The sequence below is a fragment of the Panthera uncia genome, assembly GCF_023721935.1.
Source record: "Panthera uncia isolate 11264 chromosome E2 unlocalized genomic scaffold, Puncia_PCG_1.0 HiC_scaffold_19, whole genome shotgun sequence".
Taxonomy (NCBI): Eukaryota; Metazoa; Chordata; class Mammalia; order Carnivora; family Felidae; genus Panthera; species Panthera uncia.
In genome coordinates, this window is record NW_026057588.1 from 11,305,828 (window position 1) to 11,329,046 (window position 23,219).

The 23,219-nt window shown below is 40.9% G+C and overlaps 1 protein-coding gene across 5 annotated transcripts; it reads right to left on the reverse strand.

Annotated features, from left to right (window-relative positions):
• Nucleotides 1-1,561: 1,561 nt before the first annotated feature.
• On the reverse strand, nucleotides 1,562-21,668 carry ZNF227 (zinc finger protein 227). 5 transcript variants are annotated; one of them, XM_049620942.1, is made up of 7 exons: nucleotides 21,458-21,668; nucleotides 20,787-20,949; nucleotides 19,325-19,394; nucleotides 18,821-18,882; nucleotides 16,325-16,451; nucleotides 15,146-15,268; nucleotides 1,562-11,658 (listed from the first exon to the last, which is right to left on the reverse strand). In XM_049620942.1, the coding sequence occupies exons 4-7, from the start codon at nucleotides 18,878-18,880 to the stop codon at nucleotides 9,542-9,544; spliced, it is 2,427 nt and encodes an 808-aa protein (XP_049476899.1). In that variant the 5' UTR covers nucleotides 18,881-18,882; nucleotides 19,325-19,394; nucleotides 20,787-20,949; nucleotides 21,458-21,668; the 3' UTR covers nucleotides 1,562-9,541. The 5 variants fall into 5 exon arrangements, with proteins under 5 accessions (XP_049476899.1, XP_049476900.1, XP_049476898.1 ...); XM_049620943.1 differs by lacking the exon at nucleotides 21,458-21,668 and adding an exon at nucleotides 21,267-21,447; XM_049620941.1 differs by lacking the exon at nucleotides 21,458-21,668 and having other exon boundaries at nucleotides 20,787-21,447.
• Between the last annotated feature and the right edge of the window lie 1,551 nt (nucleotides 21,669-23,219).

A 23,219-nucleotide genomic window follows, 5' to 3' on the forward strand; every position in this document is an offset into this window, starting at 1 on the left:
GGTTCTTCATGCAGATAACACAAATTCAAGAGGTATATATTCAAGTTAAAAATCAATTTTAAATATTCCATAATATATGACTATTCTTTGTGAAAGTGTGAGTTAATTTTTGGAACTAGTTCTTTGATTATGTATTAAAGTAAAAGGGTTTAAAAGTGAAGGACATTAGTGAGCTACAAAATATAACCAATGACAAAGTGTATACAAACAAGGCCCTTCTAATGCTTTAAAAAATATATCCTTCGACATACAATGGAATATTACAACATGGATGGACCTAGACAGTGTTATGCTAAGTGAAATAAGCTAGACTGAGAAAGTCAAATACCATATGATTTCACTCATAAGTTTAATCTTTAGGGGCTCCTGAGTGGCTCAGTTGAGCATTGGACTCTTGATTTTGGCTCAGGTCATGATCCCATGGCCATGGGATTGAGCCCTGTTTAAGATTCTCTCCCCACTCTCCTTGTGCCCCTCCCCCACTCATGTGCACGACTTCTCAAAAAATATATATAAATATATTAAAAAATTAAGTCTTTTAAAAAAATGAACAAACAAAAAGCAGAATCAGACCTATAAATATAGCAAACAAACTGATGGTTGCCAGCAGGGCGGGGGTGGGAAGTTGAGAAAAATGGGTGAAGGGGAATGAGAGATACAGACTTCCAGTTACAGAATGAGTAAGTCATGGGAATAAAGGCCACTACATAAGGAATAAGAAAGGTAATAGCAATTTATCAGGACAGATTGTAGCTACACTTGTGGTGAACATAGCATGATGTATAAACTTGTCAAGTCACTATGTTGCAAACCTAAGATTAATGTAACATTGTGTGTCAACATTTACACACACACACACACACACACACACACACACACACACACTTCAGTCATTACTGATAAGGGGTAAAAGAGTTTCTAGGTGAATGAGTATTTTTCTATGGGTTTTTCCTTCGCTTTTTTAATTAAAGGTTAAAATAAAAACACAGCTAGACACATTATATTGAAACTGCAAAATATACAAGATAAAGAGAAAATTTTGAAGATAGCCAGAGAGAGGGGGAAGGACACAACACACACACACACAAGGGACAGAGAGAGAGAGAATTACAGAACAATTCTTATCAGAAACTATGCAAACCAGAAGACAATACAATATAGAAAAAAAAAAAAATCTGTCAACCCCAAATGCCACACCCAGCAAAAATACCTTTCAAAAATGAAGTAGAAGGGGCATCTGGGTGGCTCAGTCGGCTAGCGTCTAACTTTGGCTCAGGTCACGATCTCACAGTTTGTGAGTTTGAGCCCCGCATCAGGCTCTGTGCTGACAGCTCAGAACCTGGAGCCTGCTTCAAATTCTGTGTCTTCCTCTCTCTCTTTCCCTTCCCTGCTCACACCCTTTCTCTGTCTCAAAAATAAATATTTTTAAATTTTTAATAAAAAAAAATTTTAAATGAAGGAGGAATAAATACTTCTTAAAACCAAAACAAACAAACAAAAAAACTGAGAATTCATTAGCAGACTAGCACTACTAGGAATCTTAAAGGAAGTTCTTCAGGCAGAAAAATAAGATAGTACACAGAAGTTTGGTCCTACAAAGAAATAAAGATTGCCAGAAGCAGTTAAAATTTTAATTGGTATTTTTAATTGCTCTAAAAGATAATTGTCTAAATCAAAAACAGTAGCAATGTATTATGGCTTTATAGCATGTGCAAAAGAAAAATATTTGACAAGTGCACAAAACCTTGGAGGAAGGAATTGTGGGTATATGGCTGTGTAAGTAGAATACATTATTTGAAGGTAGACTGTGATTAATTAAAGACGTATATTGCAAGTCCTATGGTAATCACTAAAACAATTACAAAAAGTGATATAAATAATAGGTCAATATTGGACATTATATGAATTCACAAAAAAACTTCCAATTAACGAGAAAAGGAAGAAAAAACAGTAGGCAATGAAAATATAGATTTATATCCAAGCATATCAATAATTATATGAAATATAAATGGCACAGACACACCAATTAAATATAAATGGCATACATACAACAACAGAAATTGTCAGATTGGAATAGGATATACTATATGTAGTCATGCACTTTGTATTAATATATTAGAAAGCTACAAATCTGTTTTGTACTTTTTATACTGTTGGATACTTATACTCAAAACTTTTACTAGGGGGGCCCCTGAGTGGCTCAGTCGGTTAAGTGTCCAACTTCAGCTCACGTCATGATCTTGCAGTCCGTGAGTTCAAGCCCCACATTGGGTTCTGTGCTGACAGCTCAGAGTCTGGAGCCTGCTTCAGATTCTGTGTCTCCCTCTCTCTCTCTTCCCCTCCCCTGCTCATGCTGTGTGTGTGTGTGTGTGTGTGTGTGTGTGTGTGTGTGAAAGATAAATAAACATTAAAAAAAACCACTTTTACCAGGGTATTGAATAAATTTAGTCTTACTAAAAAAAAAAAGAAATTGTCGGATTGGAGAATAAAGCAACAATAATCAAAAGAAAGCTGGAATGGCTATGTAATTTTAGGCAAACCCTGATTTTTAAAAAGCAAGAGTGATTATATGATAATCAAAAAAGACATCAAGACAAAGAATATTACCAAGGGAAAAAGGAACATTACATAATAATAAAGGGGTAATTGGACCAAAAAGGCATGAAACATGTATGCACAAAGAAACAGAGCTTCAAAATATATCAACAACTGAAAGGACTGGAAGGCTAAACAAATCCACAATCACAGAGACTCCACCACCCTCACCAATCAATAGGATAAACAGAAAACCAATCAATAGGATAAACAGAAAGAAAATCAGTTAAGGAAACAGAAGAGCTCAACAACATTATTAATCAACGTCACTTAACTGACATTTATAGAATGCTCTACCCAACAACAGCAGAATACACATTCTTTTTTAAGGGCATATGGAACATGCACCAGGATGGATCATATCCTGGACCATGTAACTAACTGCAATGAATTTAAAGGAAGTGAAGCCACATAAAGTACATTCTCAGACACAACAGAATTAAATGAGAATCAATCACAGAAAAAATTAGGAAAATCCCCCAAATCTTGAAATTAAATTAACCATGGGTCAAAAAAGGAATTACAAATGGAAATGGGAAATAAATTAAATCGAATAAAATCAAAATATAAAGACAATATATAAGAACTTGTGGAATGCAACTAAGGCATGCTTAGAGGGAAATTTTAGAGTATTGGGAGACAAAAGCAGAAGGAAGAAAATAATAAATGAAGCAGAAGTCAATGGAACTGAAAGGTGAAAAACACCAGAGAAAAAACAATAAACTTCGAAAAGAGGTTACAAGAAATTACCAATGGCAGGACTGCAAGACATTTTAATAGATCCTAAAGACATTAAAAGGATAATAAGGGAATTTTATGACAGCTTTGTGCCACAGGTGACAACTTGGATCAAATGGACAAATTCCTTAAAAAGACACAAATTACCTAAATCATTCAAGAAGAAATAGACAACTACAGTATTCCTGTATCTATTAATGACATTGAATTCAAGTTTTAAAAGCTTCTAAAACAATGAAACCAGCCCTAGACTGCTTATATACTACTAACCTTTAAGAAAACAAAACAATTCCTCAAAAAACTGAGCAAACAGAAGTGGAGAGGGGTGCCTGTGGTTCCATCAGTTAAGCATCCCACTCTTGATTTCAGCTCAGGTCATGATCTCACAGTTGTGGGATCGAGCTTCGCATTGGGCTCCATGGTGAGCATGGAGCCTGTTTGAGATTCTCTCTCTCCCTCTCTCTCTAACTCTCCCCAGCTTGTGCACATGTGCACACTGTTTCTCTCTTCTCTCTCTCTCAAAATAAATATTTTTTAAAAGGAAGAAATAAAATAGAAGTGGACAGAACACTTCTCAACTCATTTTATAAGGGCAACATTACCTTGTTACCAACGCAAGAAAAAAACATTACACGAAGAAAGACCATAGGCCAATATCCCTCATAAACATAGACGCACAATTCCTCAACAATTACTATTAACAAGCAGAAAACAACAACTTTTGAAAAGAGCAATACATCATGTCAGGCGGGTTTATCTCAGGAATGCAATATCATTCCAACATTTGAAAACTAATGTAATTTACCATATTCATAGACTACAGAAGAAGTGTATGACATCTTAACAGATGCAGACAAAAAGCACTTGAGAAAATTTAACATCTGTTCATGATGAAAAAATTTCAGCAAACTGGGGATAGAAGGATTGTCCTTAACTTTATAAAAGACATCTACAAAAACCTACAGTTAATGTACTACGTAAAGGACTAAATGCTTGAAGAGAAAGGCAAAGATGATTTCTCTCAACATTCCTATTCAACAGCACTCTGGAGGATCCAGACAGTACAAGGAAAATAACCAAACAGACACAAAACCAGATCGGATAAGAAATAACGTTGCAGACAACAGACAAATTAGAGGCTATAAAGAATGAAAAAAAAAATTCAGGAAGTACTTAAGTATAGGTCTAACAAAAACATAGGCAACATCTGTGTACTGAATAACAAAAATTACTGATGAAATAAAAGATCCAAATAGAGCTATGCCACATCCACAGACTGGAAGATTTAAGATGTGAAATATTCCAACACACTTCCCTTGAAAGTCCCAGCAAATACTTTTTTAAAGAAATCAACAAGATACTTCTACAACTCAAAGCAAAAGAGCTAGAATAACTAAAGCAAATTTGAAAAAGCAAAGCTTTTCTACTTGATTGACAGGCTTATTATAAAGCTAGAGTAATTGGGAACAAGTGGTATTGATACAAGAATAAACACAAAGATCAATGTGACAGAATAGAGTCCAAGAAAAGAAAAAACCCATTCATATATGGTCAATCAGTTTTTGACAAAGATGGAAAACCCAATTCAATGGAGAAAGGATTGTCTCCTGAACAAAAGTGGTGTTGGAATAACTGAGCATCCACGTTTCAAAATGAACCTACATTTTGTATCACGTACAAGTATCACAATGAATGATCAAACATGATCAAAATGGATCAGAGACCTAAATGTAAAACCTAACTTATAAAACTTCTGGAAGAAAACATAGGAGAAAATCATAGAGACGGTGGATTAGGCAAAGATTTCTTCTGTATGACACCAAAAACATGATCTATAAAAGAACAATTTCAAAATTGACCTCATAAATATTTAAAATTTCCACTTGAGAACTTGGTGAAAATCTTTGCAAATCACATACCAGATAAAGGATTTGTACTCAGAATATACAAAGAATCTGCAAAACCGAAAATGGTGTTCAGTTTGGTTACAAGTGGCAAGTTAAAGCTTTCAACATGGCTGTTCTTTCTCAGTTTGAGTTAATTTTCAGAGTTGGCTCTTGAGTCACCAAAGAAAAATGTTAGAAAATTAATGGCATTAGTGAGGTCAGGAACAGTCAAGGAAATACAGAATATAAAACGTATCCCTTAGGTTATTGATTTACTATAAACAAAAAAATAAAAGACTGAGTAGAAATTTAACAAAGGCTTCCTAGATAAATCTGGTATTTTTCTATGGATTTTCCATTCTTACCTTCATGATTCATTCATGTGAGACAGGGAGAATGCTCTATAGAGCAATTTTAGGGGTTCTGGCCCTGCGATGTAATTCATGCAGATGGCAGTTAAAAGTAGCTTCAAAGTCTGTCAGAATGGAGTTCAAACTCTGGTCGTGCTATTTATTATCTACTGTCTTGGGGAAAATAACCTCTTAAAGCCTCAATGTTCTTACATGCAAAAATGGAGAAAGAAATAACGTGTATTCTTAGCACTGCAGGTTAATCAGACATTAATAATAGCATAATAGCATATTGCTTCTTCATATATGGCCAGAACCTTGTGTTAAAAAAAAAAAAAAGTTTTCTGATGTTGCTTTGGGCATTTTTTAGACTTCCTGAAGGTTTAAAGTGCTCAAAGGTTTAAATCCTGTGGTTTGAGAAGTGCTAAATTGAGCTAAAACTCTTCTGTATTATCACATATTATGTATATATCTCAGAAGAGTTCTTGAGAAACTGAAATTTGCTCAGACCAGACGATGGCAAACTTTTTATAAAGGCCCAGACAGTAAATATTTGAGGCTTTATGGTCCATACTCTTCGCTTTCTCCTTACAATTCTTTACAAATGTGAAATTCCAAGGTCTCAGGCCATACAAAAATAGGATACAAGCTGGCTTTGGCCAAGAGCCTATAGTTTATTATTCTCTGGCTTAGAATTTAAGAATATAAATATATAGTAATACTTTCATCTGTCGAAGATAATACCTAAATACCTACAGCTCTTACTATTATAGTTTTAATCCCCATAACAGAAGAGCTATTACCCACACTGAACACACAAGCTGCAGAACAGAGAGGTTAAGCATCTTGTCTGCACTTACTCAACTAGCAAACAGCTCAACTGGACAAGTCTGGTTCCAGAATCTGCTTTTTAATTACAATATACTGCTTTGTAACCAACATTCTGGTTTGGTCTCTTTAACATTAGTTTCTCCTAAAATACTTTAGTTTTTTTTCAAGAAGCAATGGAGGGGTGTGGTCCTCAATGGCCTGAAAATTGTCAAGCTCCTTCTAAGTATAGGGGGGGAATGGGAGGTGAATAGATGACTTAATGCAGGGCTGGTCAATGGCCAGAACTGCTCCCCAACTTACCCTTCAAAGGAACTATTCCTTTACATTCGCTGTCCTAGTATCTGCAAGGGATCATTAACCGGGTGGGTTCTCATCTGGATATGCCCATCTTTGGATTAATGTTTCTATCAGATACTTTTCTTCATGGTCCAACAAGGATATTTTGCTTGGTTTAGAGTTGGTGACCTGAGACTGGGAAAACTTATGGTAGAGACTGCCATTCAAAAGTCACTTCTAGCTTTAGTTGTCCAATACTCCATTCTTTTCCCGTGAACAACAGAACCAAGTTGTAGCTGGGAGTGCATGTCCATACTCTTCAGTTAATATGTGGATGATACTGGGAGTAACATTTTTTATGCTTAGAGAATGAAGATGCAATTTGTAATGGGGCAAGGCTAGAAAGAACACTATACTGTTGAATTAAGAATTGGTGGTTCGAACTCATGGTTCATTCTTTCTACCTGTGAACATCCTTATCTACCTACCTATTTATCATTTGCATCCCCGCAGTAGTGAGGGGCATATCTATTTCTCAGGCCTTAATTTCTAAATACCATTCCACACTGTGAAGAACAAGGTCTCCTAAAGAAGTAACAGATTCCATGGCTGGGGTGGGGGACTACAAGATAAGTATGGGACATTATATTGTGCCAGAGTAAGGATGTGCTCAAATTTATGAAGAGTAAATAGGTAGGGGCACTGGTGGCGGGCGGGGGAGGGGGTATGTCAGTTAAGTCTCACTCTTGATTTTGGCTCAGATCATGATCTCACAGTTCATGGGATCAAGACCCGCATCAGGTTCTATGGTGACAGTGCAAAGCCTGTTTGGGATCCTGTCCCTCTCTCTCTGTCCCCTATTCACCCGTACACTCTCTCTCAAAATAAATAAATAAACTTTAAAAAAATGAGCAAACAGTACAGATATTGGCTAACATATGTTGAGGGAATGATGATGGTAGAAAACCACTCTTTTGCAACCATCAGTAAGTCGATTTAGGCCACATTTAGCAACGGATGCTAAAACTAGTGGACGAAAATTTGTTGAAAAACAAGCTATTTACAGAACCAGAATGTACCTCCCCACAAAGTACTAATTACAAAGGTAAAAATGGTAACTTTGCAGTGGAAAAACCCAGCTTACCTACCTTAATCGAGTTAACCAAGTTATCATCACCTATAATAGGACTGACATACCATGTTTCCTTATGTGATACACCAAGGACACATCACTTATGGAATCCTTATGCCAAAAAATGCATAATTTAAATCCAATAGTGAGAAAACCTCACACTAATCCAAACTGTATAACACTCAAAAATATCAAGGTCATTACAAATAAACAATAAGGCAGTGATCCAGATTAAAGGAGTCTAAATGAAATGTATAAACCTTGACTAGATTCTAAACCAGAAAGAATGTGATACATTATCAGGACAACTGATAAAATTTGAATAAGGTTTGTAAGTTAAATAGTGTTATGTATCAGTATTAAATTTTCCTGATCACTATGTTTGTAGCTGTGTAAGTAAATTAAATATCCTTGTTCTTAGCACATACACTGATGTATTTAGCTGCAAGGGGCAAGAGGTCTGTAACATACTCATGGTTAAAAATTCTATGTGTAGAGGGACACCTGGGTGGCTCAGTCAGTTGAGCAGTTAAGCATCTGACTTTGACTCAGGTCATGATCTCATGGTTTGTGAGTTCGAGCCCTGCATCGGACTCTGTGCTGACAGCTTGGAGCCTGGAGCCTGCTTTGAATTCTATGTCTCCCACTCTCTCTGCCCCTTCCCCACTAGTACTCTGTCTCTCAAAAATAAATAAACGTTAAAAAAAAATTTTTAAGTTCTATGTGTACATACAGATATCAATATGTGTGTATATACACACATTCACATACAAGGAGAGAATGATTCAAACATGTTAACTCATCAATCTGAATAAAGGGAATACAAGAGATGTTATAGAACTTACATTTTTTGGAAAGTTTGATATTATTTCAAAATAAGAAATTTAAAGAAATGCAAAAATACATATGAAACAAAATATCATCATTTAGCGATAACCAGAAATACCTATTCATCTATACCTTTTCTAATGAGATCACACAAAACCCCATGCCTTGTTTTTTTCAGGTTAATATATTCTGGACATCTTCCAATATCCCGAACTATAAATTTACCTTTTCCCATCTGATGTTTGCATAGTGTCCTACTGGGTTAATAAATCATAAAATACTCTATCCAACTGATTGTTCCCTATTATAAACAATGATGCAATGACCATTCTTTTTTATACATCTGTAGCAAATACAAATTTACTTCTGAATATCAAAGCTTCATCCCAGGGGATCTATTCCTTAATTTTAATCCAATATGCCATATGAAATAAAGCAATCATAGTATGAATTCTTGGTTATAGGAAATTTAAGTCAGTAATTTTATTCACTTTTCACAGCTTTACAGCTTTAGTAAAAATAATGGTCACTGTAAATAAGTATAAAATATAAATTAAAGTAATCCAGAAACCTCCCTGACCACCCCCCCCCCCCCCCGCCAAAAAAACTAGCTAGTATATATATGGCAAATATCCTTTTCACACAGTATCTTTAGGCATGTATTTACTTTTAAAGACTATAGCAGATGGATCTTGCCAAGAGGGTTACAAGCTATTCCTCCCCCTTGATATTAGTTCCATTCCTGGCATTATGGTTCCACGTCATCATTTTAATGGATGTTAGAAAGATCCCATCTGAAGAAATCCCTTTCCACTCTCAATACTTGATAGTTTATCACCCGCAACGACCCTCCAAATATGTGATGACGTACATCCTGACAGAAGCCATTAAGACATTCTTCACTTTCAACGATTCTTGCCAGTGTGGACTTTCTGATGGTACGTAAGACGTGAAGGGTGACTGAAGTCCTTACCACATACGTCACATTTGTATGGTTTCTCACCAGTGTGGACTCTCTGATGGGCCCGAAGACGCGAACTCTGACTGAAGCTCTTACCACACTCTTCACACTTAAATAGTTTTTCCCTAATGTGAACGCTCAGATGGACTCTAAGATTTGAGGGGAGACTGAAGGCCTTTCCACACTCTTCACACCTATGGGGTTTCTCTCCTGTATGGACCCTCTGGTGATGGCGAAGGTTCAAGCTCCTCCCAAAGCCTTTCCCACACTGCTCACATTTGTAAGGTTTTTCTCCGGTGTGGCCTCTCTGGTGGTATATGAACTGTGAACTGTATCTAAAACCCTTTCCGCAGACATCGCATTTGTATGGCTTCTCCCCAGTGTGGACCCTCTGATGGGACTGGAGACCAGAGGACTGACTGAAGCCCTTACCACATACACCACATTTGTATGGCTTCTCTCCAGTGTGGACTCTCTGGTGTACCCGAAAGTCTATGGCCTGACTGAAGCTTTTGTCACACTCCTTGCATTTATAGGGTTTCTCTCCAGAGTGGACTCTCTGATGAGCATGAAGATTCGATCGCCAGCTGAAGCCCTTCCCGCACTCCTCACATTTATATGGTTTTTCTCCAGTGTGAATTACCTGGTGCAGTTTAAGATTTGAACTGTAACTGAAGTCCTTACCACACACATCACATTTGTATGGCTTCTCTCCAGTGTGGACTCTCTGATGGGTTTGAAGCTTTGAGGACTGGCTGAAGCCCTTCCCACACGTTTCACATTTGAATCGTTTCTCCCCAGTGTGGACATTCTGATGGACTTGAAGATTAGAAGCCTGACTGAAGCCCTTCCCACACTCCTTACACTTGTAGGGTTTCTCTCCTGTGTGAACTCGGAAATGGATATGAAGATCGGTATTACGGGTAAAGCCCTTCCCACACGCCTCACATTTGTATGGTTTCTCTCCAGTGTGGACTCTCCGATGGCATATTAGCGGTGAATTATGACTGAAGCCCTTACCACAGACGTCACATTTGTAAGGCTTCTCCCCAGTGTGGACCCTCTGGTGTATGTGATAGTGTGCAGCCTGAGTGAAGCCCTTACCACACTCCTCACATTTGTAGGGTTTCTCACCCCTGTGGACCCTCTGATGAACACGGAGATTAACACTCCAGCCGAAGCCCTTACCACACTCTTCACATTTGTATGGTTTTTCTTCAGTGTGGACCCTCTGATGGCATTGAAAATTCGAACTCTGGCTAAAGCACTTACCGCACTCTTCACATTTGTAAGGTTTCTCTCCGGTGTGAGTCCTGTAATGAATGATAAGGCCTGTGCTGCTACTGAATCCCTTGCCACAACTGTCACATCTGTAGGACTTCTCCCCTGCGTGGTTAGACTGATGAGGATGAAAAGCGCTCTTACCGAAGCAATTGCCAGGTTCGTGACATTTATTGTGTTTCTCTCTTGGGCGAATTCTCTGAAGAGCCTGCAGGTGTGGACGCCGACTGGAGCATTTCTCTCCTGGGTGAGCGTTGTGAAGTGGAAGCACTGAGCTATGACCGAAACCCTTTCCACACTCACGACACGGAAAGAGATCCCCTCCTGGGGGTACATGTCGACTGAAACCGTCGCAAATGCTTTTGCCGCATTCGTTGTACTTATAGGGTTTCTGTTCTGTGCCAGTGCTAATACGATCACTAAGTGATTGCTTCATGAAGGCCTCACATACACTCGGGTTATTTTTCACATCAACTTGCTGACCTCTACTCTGCTCCGGTGACTCACGCGGGTAGGTATTCCCACAAGAATCCTGAGTTCTCAAAATAGATACACCTGCAGTGTAACTGGAGCTACCTGCTTTAGGATTCATTCCATTATTCTCGTTTTCAGAAACCTGAACAGAATCACCGTGGAGTAACTGGGAACGCTTCCTCTGAAGACAGCTGGTTAAATCACTTGCCACCTGCTTCCAGATCTGCCAGCAGGATAGTTCTTCGTGTGAAAGGTATTTTAATGCAACTTTTCGAAGAGTCTCCATCTCCTTTTGATTCTTGCTGCCTATAAGAAAAAGCAATATTCAGAGATAAGGACAAGTGAATGCTTAGGTACAGAAACGTCAGGATTTCACATGTAGGCCCTACGATAAGGCCTCCACAAACCATGGGGAGGGTCACGTCTATACAGTATCATGTAACCTTTTATGTGTTTCCATGCAAGTGGAAGCAAAAAATGGGGTCAACAGACTCTTAGCCACTAAGTGTAAATGTAACCCATTTTAGAACCATACATTTCATAGATTAAAATGAGAGCTTTAAGTTTGAAATCAAATGACTGCAGGGCAACAAAGACAAGCCACATTCTATCCTACAATAACATCAATTAAAAGCCTACTCACCTTTGCCCTAGTAGGCTTATGGTAAGAGGCATCCTCCCCAGTAAGATTACAAAAGCTTATAGGCATTAAATAGTATTTTAGGTCCTGGCAGAAATCACACATAGTAAGGACACCACTGTATGAAATGCTTGTTTCAAAACAAAAAAAAGAAACAAAGAAAGAAATGCTTGTTTCAGTTCTAAACACACACCTAAATATCATATTTATTATGCTGGATAAAGATGTAAAATATCTGATCGAAGGTCATGGCTAAAAATGTATGGAAGCCACTGGCTTAAAATGTTTGAGTGGGGCTGGGTACCAAAAGTCCTTCATTAATTTGCTTAAGTGGAAAGTTACATTCTAATAACATAAACTGAAAAATCTCAACAGGTATATATACGTTTCTAGGTATGTTAGGTGAAGATGTCCATGCCCTAATCCCTGGAACCTGTATGTTCACGTATGTAGCAAAAGGGCTTTAGATCTGATTAAATTAAGGATCCTGAGATGGGGAAGTTATCCTGGAATATGTGGATGTGTCCAAAGTCATCACAAGGGTCATTATCAGAGGGAGGTGGGAGGGAACTGTCCCGGGCCTCACCCTATGCATCTCTGCCTTTTGCTGGTTCGGATTTGTATTCTTTTCGGGGCACCTGGCTGGCTCAGTCGGTTGAGCACGTGACTCAATCTCGGGGTGTGAATTCAAGCTCCACGTTGGGTGTAGAGATTACCAAAAAAAGAAAATCTTTTAAAAAATAAATAAATAAATAAAAAGGCTGAACCTCACTCCTGAGGCTGTCTGCAGGTGAAAACGAGACCCAGTGAAGGGAAGCAAGTATCCAACACCCTGAGCGCATCAACCATGAAGCGACATAGGAAGGGGAAAGGACAAAAGAAGGGGTACATCCATCACTCGCTCACAGAATTCATTGCCTTTGTATTCCTTTGGCTATAATGCAGTTATAATTGTAAGTACAGAGCTTTCCTGTGTTCTGTCATTCTAGTAAATGCCACCTGGGTCCTAAGAGGGTGGCCCTGGAGAGCCCAGCTGGTGTCTGACGTCTTGGTGGGTGGTCTCGTGGAGGTCTGTGCCCTTAACCTGTGACGCTGGAGCTAACTTCGGGTGTTTCGTATCAGGACTCACTACAGCATACAAAAGGCTTCTCACATTGCTCTATCAGCTAGTTAATATCACTAGGATGCAAATTACACTGGAAAATTTAGAAAGTCTGTGATTTTCTTTCCTGTCAGGACCCTTCTCATGTCCACAGGTACATATACCAGTCTTCTGATGCCTGGAAATGTCCAATTTGAACCTACTGAACATCTACCATATATGCGTTCTGTGATCGTTTAGGTGTTAGCGAGAGGGGCAGGCGCTCAGCTGGGAAGCTGGTGGCTTCCATTCATATGTAGACAACCAGAGCCTCTTCCCTGAGAACTGATGAACTGAAATGCCTTGCGTCCTTGGCACTGATAATCTCTGATAGTTTAGTTATCCATTCTGATAACTGGGAATAGCTTTTATCTTCTAAGTTTACTCAGTATAAATCTTTACATATTCCAAGACATCTTAGAAATGAGAACTATGTTAGACATTCACTGGGAGACGATGTTCCAGAACAATCCATTAGTCACATTAGTGTGCTCTAAACCTATGAGCCACCTCTAGGAGTGACAGAGATGGGATGCCCACTTGTCTCCAGTATCTGTAAGCTTTTTGTTTTTAAGAATCTACAAAAATAAGCCCTTTAATTTGTCCTCTTGTGACCTGCAAAGAGCACTTTAGCACAGTTTTTGTATGTGGGGCATGGCTGCAAAATCCTGAAACATGCTGATGGTGAAGAGGTCAAAAAACCTTTGAGACAAGGTGACAGCAAATGCTACAAGATCTGTTAAAAGACAGACTTGGTCTATTATGCAAAACTGAGAAGTGACAATACTTAGGGTCGGCATTCCTGAGGTTGAGTCTGCACGTAAAAACGAGACCCAGTGAAGGGAAGCAAGTATCCAACACCCTGAGCGCATCAACCATGAAGCGACATAGGAAGGGAAAAGGACAAAAGAAGGGGTACACCCATCAATCACTCGCAGAAGTCATCGCCTAATTTATCACGTTTGCAGACAAGCTACTGTTTCATTTTCAGGCAGAGGGAGAGCCTATGAATTTACTTGATCTAGGAATATCTAATTTTTAACTTCTAAATGGGTAGAACTGAGAAATATGCCAATTAAAGACAAAGGGCACTAGGGGAGAGAAAGGAAAGGAGATCAAAGAGTGAAGTGAAAGGTGAAGGAGAGAGAGAGAGGGCAGGAGAAAGGAGGGCGGTAAAAGGCTGGGCGGGAAAGTGATCAGCCTGTCTGGGGACATGGACAAGGCATTCTTCCCATCTGGGAAAGGCTGCTATTGGAAGGCTGGTACTGTAGCTCACTTCTACAAGAACAGTAACTAGGTAATTGACTTACTCACTTAACAAGCACGTATGGGATCACCTTCTGTGCAGAAGGCCCACCCAAGGCTTTGAGTAGACACAGCAGATAAAACTGCCCAAATTCCTACTTCCTGGAGAGATAGAGGACGCACAAGTAAATAAAACTGTGTTACCAGGTCAGGAAGCGATCGGTCCTTAGACACAAAATAAGGCAGGGTGAGGGGACAGAGAAGGGAGAGGATGACACATTAAACAGCAGACGCAGAAGGCCTAGCTGATGTAGGTGAAACCCGAGCAAAGACCTGAGTAAGGGAGTGGCTGCGGACTCTATGCCCAGGCAGAGGGGGAGCCAGTCAAAGGCCCTGAAACACTCCAAGGGGGAGAGACGACACTCCAAGGGGGCCAGGACACCAGGGATGATGGAATCCAGGGTAAAAGCAAGGCTGATCATAGAGGAACCCGGTGAGGCATCCAGATGAGGTAGGGCCTTGCAGGCCACTGTGAGGACACGGAGAGAAATGGGAAGTCTCTGGAGGGTTTTCAGCAGGGGAACGGCGTGATCCCACTTGCTCCCTAAAGAATCACTCAGGTCCCATGTTGAGAACAGATGATAGGAGTGCAAGGGAGGAGGCAGGGAGACCAATGTGGAGGCTGCTTTCCCAGTCCAGGCAAGGGATGACAGTACTTGGACAAGAGTGGTAATCACGGGCGTGGTGAGAAGCAGATTAGCTGGTACCTGAAGGAACAGCCACATGGTTCTCACTGGAATATCCATTTCTTTGGGTTTCTCTTTCCATCATCCAAAGCTTTTCTTCTGCCTCCAACTGGGACATCATATCTGGCTTGAAGGGAACATGTCCTATGAAAAGGCAGATACATATTTTTAAAATGAACGCAAAGCTGTATTTTTGTCCAAATTCTACAATCCTTAGAACCTCTAAAGTGACAATTTAAGAACTTTTTTGATCACAAACCATAAGAAATGGATTGAGGTCATGACCTAGTCCGTGTCTAGACAGAGATAAAATTAGATCTAGCCAATGGCTGTTCTCATCCTATTTCCCACTCTCACACCACTCACTGCAAATGGTCAGTTTGTGCTTCAACGTGAGCGTGTCTTCATAAGGAACTTTGATGGTTTCTGCCCTTATTCTTGTTTATTCTATTTCACTGAAAACTAAAACTCCAGTACAATGTATTAATTCCATGACCCACCAATGGGTCACAGCCATAATCTGAAAGATAAAGTATTTGAAAAACATAGAAGCCAATTTATAATTTATAATTCCCATTTATAGTTAATTTTTTTTAATTTTGTTTTTAATGTTTATTTTTGAGACAGAGGCACAAAGCACGAGCAGGGGAGGGACAGAGAGAGAGGTAATACAGAATCTGAGGCAGGCTCCAGGCTCTGAGCCGTCAGCACAGAGCCCAATGCAGGGCTCAAACTCACGGACCATGAGATCATGACCTGAGCCGAAGTCAGCCACCCAACTGACTGAGCCACCCAGGTGCCCCCCATTTATAGTTACTTTAAAGAGGATTTCTCAACTGCCCCACTATGAATATTGCGGACCGGCTACTTCTTTGTGGTGGGGGTTGTCCTACACGCTGTAGGTTTAGAAGCACTGGCAGCCACTAGGTGGCAGTAGCACCCCTCCCCTCTAGTTGTGACAATCAAAACAGTCTCCAGACATTGCTTAAGGGGGGGGGGGGGGGGGGTGTGTGGAATCATCCCTGGACAGAACTTTGCCTGAGCAGAAAGACCAGGAAAAACTATGCCTGCAGTCCCAGGGATTAGAAAAACTTGTGCTTTCAAGGTCAGGGAACCATTTTAAAAGGTCCAAAGCTTTGAAATGAGGACACGGGCTCTCAATAGGGGTGAGGTTCAGTGTCACAGTGCGCCTGTACTCACCCACTGAAAGCAGGTTCTCGAAGTTCTCCACCATCACATCTCGGTACAGCTTCCTCTGGGCAGAGTCCAGCAGTCCCAGCTCCTCTATAGTGAAGACCACAGCCACGTCCTTGAACGTCACTGCCTCCTACGACATCAAACACACACAACCTCGATCCCATAATCTCCACTGGAAAAAAGCCGGGATTGAAAAGGGTAAAGAGGATTACCGAAAATCTTGTTGCTGATTTGAAGGGAACCCAGGCAGATTTCAGTCCCAGAGCTGTCCCCCATTCACTGTCCCCTCCCAATCGCCCCATAAAGCTTGGATTCTGTCCCCGCAATTCTCACAGGCCTTTGGCAGTCCTCCAGGACAGGCACACGGCTTTCTGTGTTCAATGCACATGCCGTATCCACCTGCAGCATTCACAGCTGGTGAAGGCACAGATTGAGTTCAAATTTCAAAGTTTTAATTACAGGACCTTGGGGGAAATTCCATAACTTGCCACTATCTCAATTTCCTCTTTTCTTTAATGATGTCTAAACCACAAGGTGTTTGAAAACATTAGATGAGTAAGTGCATGTAAGCCACAGAGAGTGGTGCCTGGCACATCTCAAAGTGCTCAATAAATCTGAACAATTACTATTATACGGTCTCATTCCATTTTGCGACCAGAGACTCTAACATTCCTTAGAATTTATGATTTGTCTTTAATCAATACAAATCATGTATAATTAGTTCCAGATTTTTATTTTGTATTTATTTTTTCAGTTTATTTCTTTTGAGAGAGGGAGAGCATGCACACCCGAGTTGGCGGAGGGGCAGAGACAGAGGGAAAGAGAATCTTAAGCAGGCGCCACACCCAACACGGAGCCCAACACAGAGCTCGGTCTCACGACCATGAAATCATGACCAGAGCCAAAATCAAGAGTCAGTCGCCCAACCGACTGAGCCATCCAGGCGTCCCATAGTGACAGATTTTTAATTTTAATCAATGCTGCAGATCCTTTTACAGAGATTTTGGCTAAGAGCAGCAATTGCAAAGTCACAGAATAAACACTTCCAGACTTTTCAAAGAATAGCAGATTTCCCTCTCAAAAGGTTTTCACAGTTCACCTTTCATGCAAGAGTACAAGTGTTCCTGAATCTCTAGACTCTGGCCAAAGAGGACAGAACTCCTGTTTAAAAAAATCTTCGACAACCTAAGTGATAAATACACAGAAAGACTTTGTTCACATCTGCATACGTTTACTTATGAGTGACCATTATTTTCTCCATAAATTTGCCTTTTTAACACTCCATTTCTTTTACTCATATACCAATTAAGTTTTTCTTTATCATACTAGTCTTTTTTTTTTAATGTTTATTTATTTTTGAGAGAGAGAGAGAGAGAGAGAGAAAGACAGAGCGTGAGCAGAGGAGGGGCAGAGAGAGACAGAGACACAGAATCTGAAGCAGGCTTCAGGCTCTGAGCTGTCAGCACAGACCAGAGCCCGACACAGGGCTCAAACTCACGAACTGCAAGATCATGACCTGAGCTGAAGTCAGACGCTTAAACAACTTAGCCACTCAGGCGCCCCTCTTACTAATCTTAATAGAGTTATTAAGCCTTTCTTTAATGTATGTAAGTACAGCTGACCCTTCAACAAGGGTTTGAACTGCATGGGTCCACCCTATATACAAATTTTTTACAGTACTGTAAATGTATCCTCTCTTAAAATTTTCTTCATAACGTTTTTTTTCTTCAAGCTTATTTTATTGTAAGAACATATACAAACATAACATATACAAAATATGTACTAATCAACTGTTTATGTTATTGGTAAGGCCTCTGGTCGACAGTACGCTTAAAAGATAAGTTTCTGAAGAGTCAAAAGTTAATATGTGGATTTTCAACTGTGCAGGGGGTTCAGCATAGTTTGAGGGTCAACTGTAGATCCCACCAATGCCAATACTGCAAATACAGAGCTAAGAATGCAAGTGAAAAAGGAATGCGGGAAAGTACAAAGAGCTGGTTTGTAAGCAAAGCAGGAGTGTACGTTACTTTTGTCTATTTCAAATTGCTATTACTTTTTTCAGAGATCGTTTTGTGAAATAATAAAGATAAAACAGCACAGGGGTGCCTGGGTGGCGCAGTCGGTTAAGCGTCCGACTTCAGCCAGGTCACGATCTCGCGGTCCGTGAGTTCGAGCCCCGTGTCAGGCTCTGGGCTGATGGCTCGGAGCCTGGAGCCTGTTTCCGATTCTGTGTCTCCCTCTCTCTCTGCCCCTCCCCCGTTCATCCTCTGTCTCTCTCTGTCCAAAAAAAAAAAAAAAAAAAAAAAAAAACGTTTAAAAAAAAAAAAAAAAAAAAAAAAGATAAAACAGCACACACACATGCACACAGAGTCTGGCCAGAACATGCACTCAAAATCTGTTGTTTTCCACTAACCTTTCCAAGGAAGAGAAAAAAGGATGTGCCTAATCTCTGAAAGGTAAAAACACACCTTGGGAGCCACAAAAGAATGCCTTATTTACCTGAAACTTGGTCATTTTCTCCTGCTGCTTCTCGGAAAGGTCAGAGTCCTGAGAAGGCATAACTGGGGAAGGACAAAGAAGCCATGAGATGCAGGCCAGGGCGGCCATGAGCCCATGTGGATCTTTGCAGAAATTATACGAGAGTTCTCCTACTTCCAGGCAGTTGCAGTCATATCCAGCATGGTAAGGAAAGCATGGAGTAGATTCCAACTACTAATAAGTTTGTTAGTCAGGGGCCACTGGACAGTCAATAGCCTGCAGAATCAAATGCAGTAACCCTACTATAAGAATTTTCCATCCTGGGGACAGTAGGAAATGAAGGGCATTGTTAACAACATGTATAGGCTTAAAAAAAAAATGTGGTTCTAAGTCAAAGGCCTCGGTTTAAATCCTGGAAATGATACTTGCATCTATGTAATGTCAGGGGCGTTAAAGAAAAAACTCTGTGCCTCACTGTGGTCATCTGCACGTGAGGACAGGATACGAACTGCAAATCATACTCACCTCATAAGGTTTTCCCCGGATTAACAGCAGATGGAAAGTTCAAAGAGCCAGGAATCCTTTTTTCCTGCACCTGCAAAAAAGCAGAGGATACTTTGCATTATAAACTGTATTTGCACAGGTCTTTTCTCAAAGCAGCAAAAAAGACCAGAAAAGTACCTGGACTTCATAACGCTCTCCTATGAAACTCACCTTTCTTCTCTGAAAGTCCTAATTTTGACTTAAAATTTTCTCTTACTTAACAATTCTTTCCCCGGGGGTGCCTGGTGGCTGGGTTGGTTAGACATCTGGCTCTTGGTTTCGGCTCAGGTCATGATCTCCTGGTTAGTGAGTTCTAGCCCTGTATCAGGCTCTGCGCTGACATGGCAGAGCCTGCTTGAAATTCTGTGCCTCCCTCTCTGCCTCTCCCCCACGCATGCTCTCTCTCAAAGAAAAAATAAAATAAACATTTAAAAAATAATAATTTGTTGCCCAGCTAGTAACATTTCATCGACACTGGTATTAGTTTTCTAAAAAGCATCATTTCGAGTCAGTTTACTTCATGAAGTCAAAAAAAGGCTTATTGGTAAGAGCCTTTTAATCCTATGTGCATAGAGATAAAGAAAGATACAAAATAAAAATCAAGAAACACAGAAGACAGATTGAGAGGCTCCAACATTTGTCCAATAGGAGTATGAGGAAAAGAGAATGAAAGAAATGGCAGAGAGGTCTTACTTCAAAAGACAATTGTGAGTTCATACATAGAAATTCTGAACAGTATAAATAAAAATATTCTCTTAAATCATACTGAAACTCAAGAATGCAAAGAACTAAAAACTGTACGTAAATAAGAACTAAAAACAACAACAAAAATCCTTAAAGCTCCCAGAAAGAAAATACGGTTTACCTAATAGAAATGACCATTAGACTGACAGAATCGGGGAAACAGAATGGAGATCTGAAACAACTGAACGAGATCTCCAAAAAGGGGGTGCGTGGGTGGCTCAGTCAGTTGAGCATCAGATTTCGGCTGGGGTCATGATCTCACAGTCTGGGTTCGAGCCCCACATCCGGCTCTGTGCTGACAGTGCAGAGCGTGCTTGGGATTCTCTTGCTCCTCCTCTCTCTCTGCCCCTTCCCTGCTTGCTCTCGCTCTCTCTCAAAAAAAAAGAAAACATTAGTCTCAGAGACAGATAACCGTTTTTCATCCCAAAGCAGTTGCGAGTAAATAAAAGAGGAATAAGAAGAAAGGAGAGCAAAAGGAAGAAATGTAAAACGTGGTAAACTGAAAAACGAAGACGTATTTAAAACACATGCGCGCGTGGTATAAAATCCACACTCACACCTACCAACGGGGAGATTAAACACCGGCAGGCTGATGCGACCAATATTTGCGCATTTTCCTACTGCGAATTTACTGACTGAAAGAAACCTGATGAACTGAAAACAGAGGACAGGACAAGAAAGTACCTTCGCTGGTACGTACCCGGGGCTATGCCGTGGGCGGCCAAGAAGTCCGTCCTTTCTCCCCTTTGCGACCCCAGGGACGCGGAAGAAAAGGACGCGGTGGGACGGCTCGGCTGGCTCTGTCTCCGGGATCAAGCGTAGCGGACATCCCCAGGCGCTAGCGCGGGGTGCCTCGGGGCTTCCTAAAAGACATCGATAGAGCTGGGGAAGACCTCGGTGCCCGGGACGACGACAGCAGGGCCACGCTGTCGATGCCCCTAGAGCCCTGAGCTCCCTGTCTTCACTGGGGCTTCCAGGCAAAGGGGCGCTGGTGACCGAATTACTCTATCACGAGCGAGAGCCAACCCGTCATCCCGTGCCCCGCCGTTCTAAGCTCTGGACACGTACTGTCTTCGTTCAGTTGGAATCACAACCCTACCCAGTAGTTTCTCGCTCGCTCGCTCGCTACCGTACGGAGGAGGAAAGTAGAGCGCAGAGAACAACTCGCCAGGTATTGTACCGATAGAAGTAGCAGCGCTGCTCGGTAAGTGGGGGAGGAGAGCTGAGGGAATCCAAACTTCTGCCCTCCGTCTCTCGGCCTCCGCCGGCGGCCGCGACTCCTCCATCCTAAAAAGGCCGCCTAGGTAGCGACTAGTCCCACGCTCAGGCCGAAAAGGCTCGGAGGGGTGGTGGGGAGCAAGGCTGACTCACCTCCCGACCGAAAAGATGGTGCAGCCTCGCTTTTCCGGGGCGGAAGTGCCTCTGCCTACACGGCGCCCCAGAACTACACTTCCCGGAAGCCCCGGGGGGGGGAACAGGAGGCGCAGCGGCCCCTTGTTTCCGGAAAGAGTTAAGGACTACATTTCCCAGAAGCTCCAAGAGGAGGAAGAACTTTGCCCGCCCGCCTTAGGCCACTCCCTTCCCTCCCAGCAAATCTCCCAGCTGGTAATGCGAGGACTGCAACGATCAGAAACCGCTTTATGGCTTCCCATTTTGCCGCCCTAAAGCTGTTCTGTGACGGCAGTGAAACTGAGTTTTTCCCACTGACAAACAAAGCGTAATTAGCAAATATTTGAAGAGTCAAAGACTTAAAAACAGTTTGTAAGAAGATCACGTGATCCTTTAATAACGAAACTGTACCTACTACTAGACGAGAGAAAACGATAGCCTTTATTTTGCAGTTTCAGACACTTTTTAGATATAAAAACGAATGAAAGACCAAAAACAAAAAATGGAGGCAAAACGTATTGTAGATTTCAACTTTTGTGAATAGCACAAATAATTAAGAACTTGGCTACTGAGGACAGCCAGACATACTCAAGAGCAAAAAGACAAGCTTCAGCATATTTGTATGATCAATTTCCCAAACATTCCTCAGAGAAATTTCCGAATTTGAGGATGAATACATTATTACTTAATGTATTAATACATTAATACATTAATAATGTATTAATACATTATTAATTAGATTTTTATGCAACAGTCACTGTAAAACTCTTGTTTGCTGATATCTATGATAGAACAGATGTTTCAAAGAAATGAGGGTGGAGAGCAGAGAGGAATACCTAAAAATATCCACATATCCACTACAATATATGTTTGCATTTCTTATTTACTGAACATGTTAGGCAGGAAAATAGGCATGAGCGACAGGAGGATGGACCTTAGATGTCCTGACAGAGACCCCCAACCAAGGACCGCCCAGGGACCACCCCATTCCATCCACCTAGCAGTAGGTTTGCGTTACAACATCCCAGCAGAGGAAGAGTTAAGTTTGTTGCACTTGTGCAGAAAGCAGCCTGTTGTCCTTATTTAGCTTAGATCTCTAGAAATATGAATAGAAATAATGTTGCGGTTTCCTTCCCCTGCAAGCATTTCCAATACATACTGGGAAAGGACAGGTGTAGCTAATTAGCATGTAATCCAGGCCCGTCACTCAAATGTTGAGATCCAAGGACCCTCCAAAAGAAAAAATTGATATAAGCACATAGACCAGAGTTTCTGTGGGGCCATTCCTTCTGTTATACACCGTTTCTTGTGAAGTACTTTGTGCATGCTAGGGACTATTCCAAACACTTGAGACTCTGGGATTCTCCATTCACAACTGTCTTTTTGAGGTAAATACTATAATTTCCTCCATTTTACAGTTTAGGAGGCAGAGGCAGAGGAAGGGTAAGTACTTTGTCCACGTTACTAAATTAGTAAGTGCCAGTGCCAGGTTTCAAAATGTGGCATTTGACACCCAGAGCCTGAGTGCTAACCACTGTTAGCCACATCTCGCATAACCAACACGAACAGATACTTAATTTCAATCAATTTTTTGGCCTCCCTGATGCCAAAGAGATAGAACATAACATGGAAATTCAGTTATCTTCACCTGCATTTCCATCCAGTGCCCTCAAGGCAAGTCACACAACCAGGAATCTTCTATGTCGTTTTCCTCTTCAAACCCGTCTTCCACTCATGTCCAGCC

Excerpts from the sequence above, each read along its gene's own strand:
- ZNF227 (XM_049620940.1), bottom strand. The coding sequence starts at position 18,928 with ATGGCCGCCCTGGCCTGCATCTCATGGCTTCTTTGTCCTTCCCCAGTT. Across the intron at positions 16,452-18,820 it reads AGAAAATGACCAAGTTTCAG|GAGGCAGTGACGTTCAAGGA; the intron begins GTAAATAAGGCA and ends TTGATGTCGTAG. Across the intron at positions 15,269-16,324 it reads CGAGAACCTGCTTTCAGTGG|GACATGTTCCCTTCAAGCCA; the intron begins GTGAGTACAGGC and ends GCCTTTTCATAG.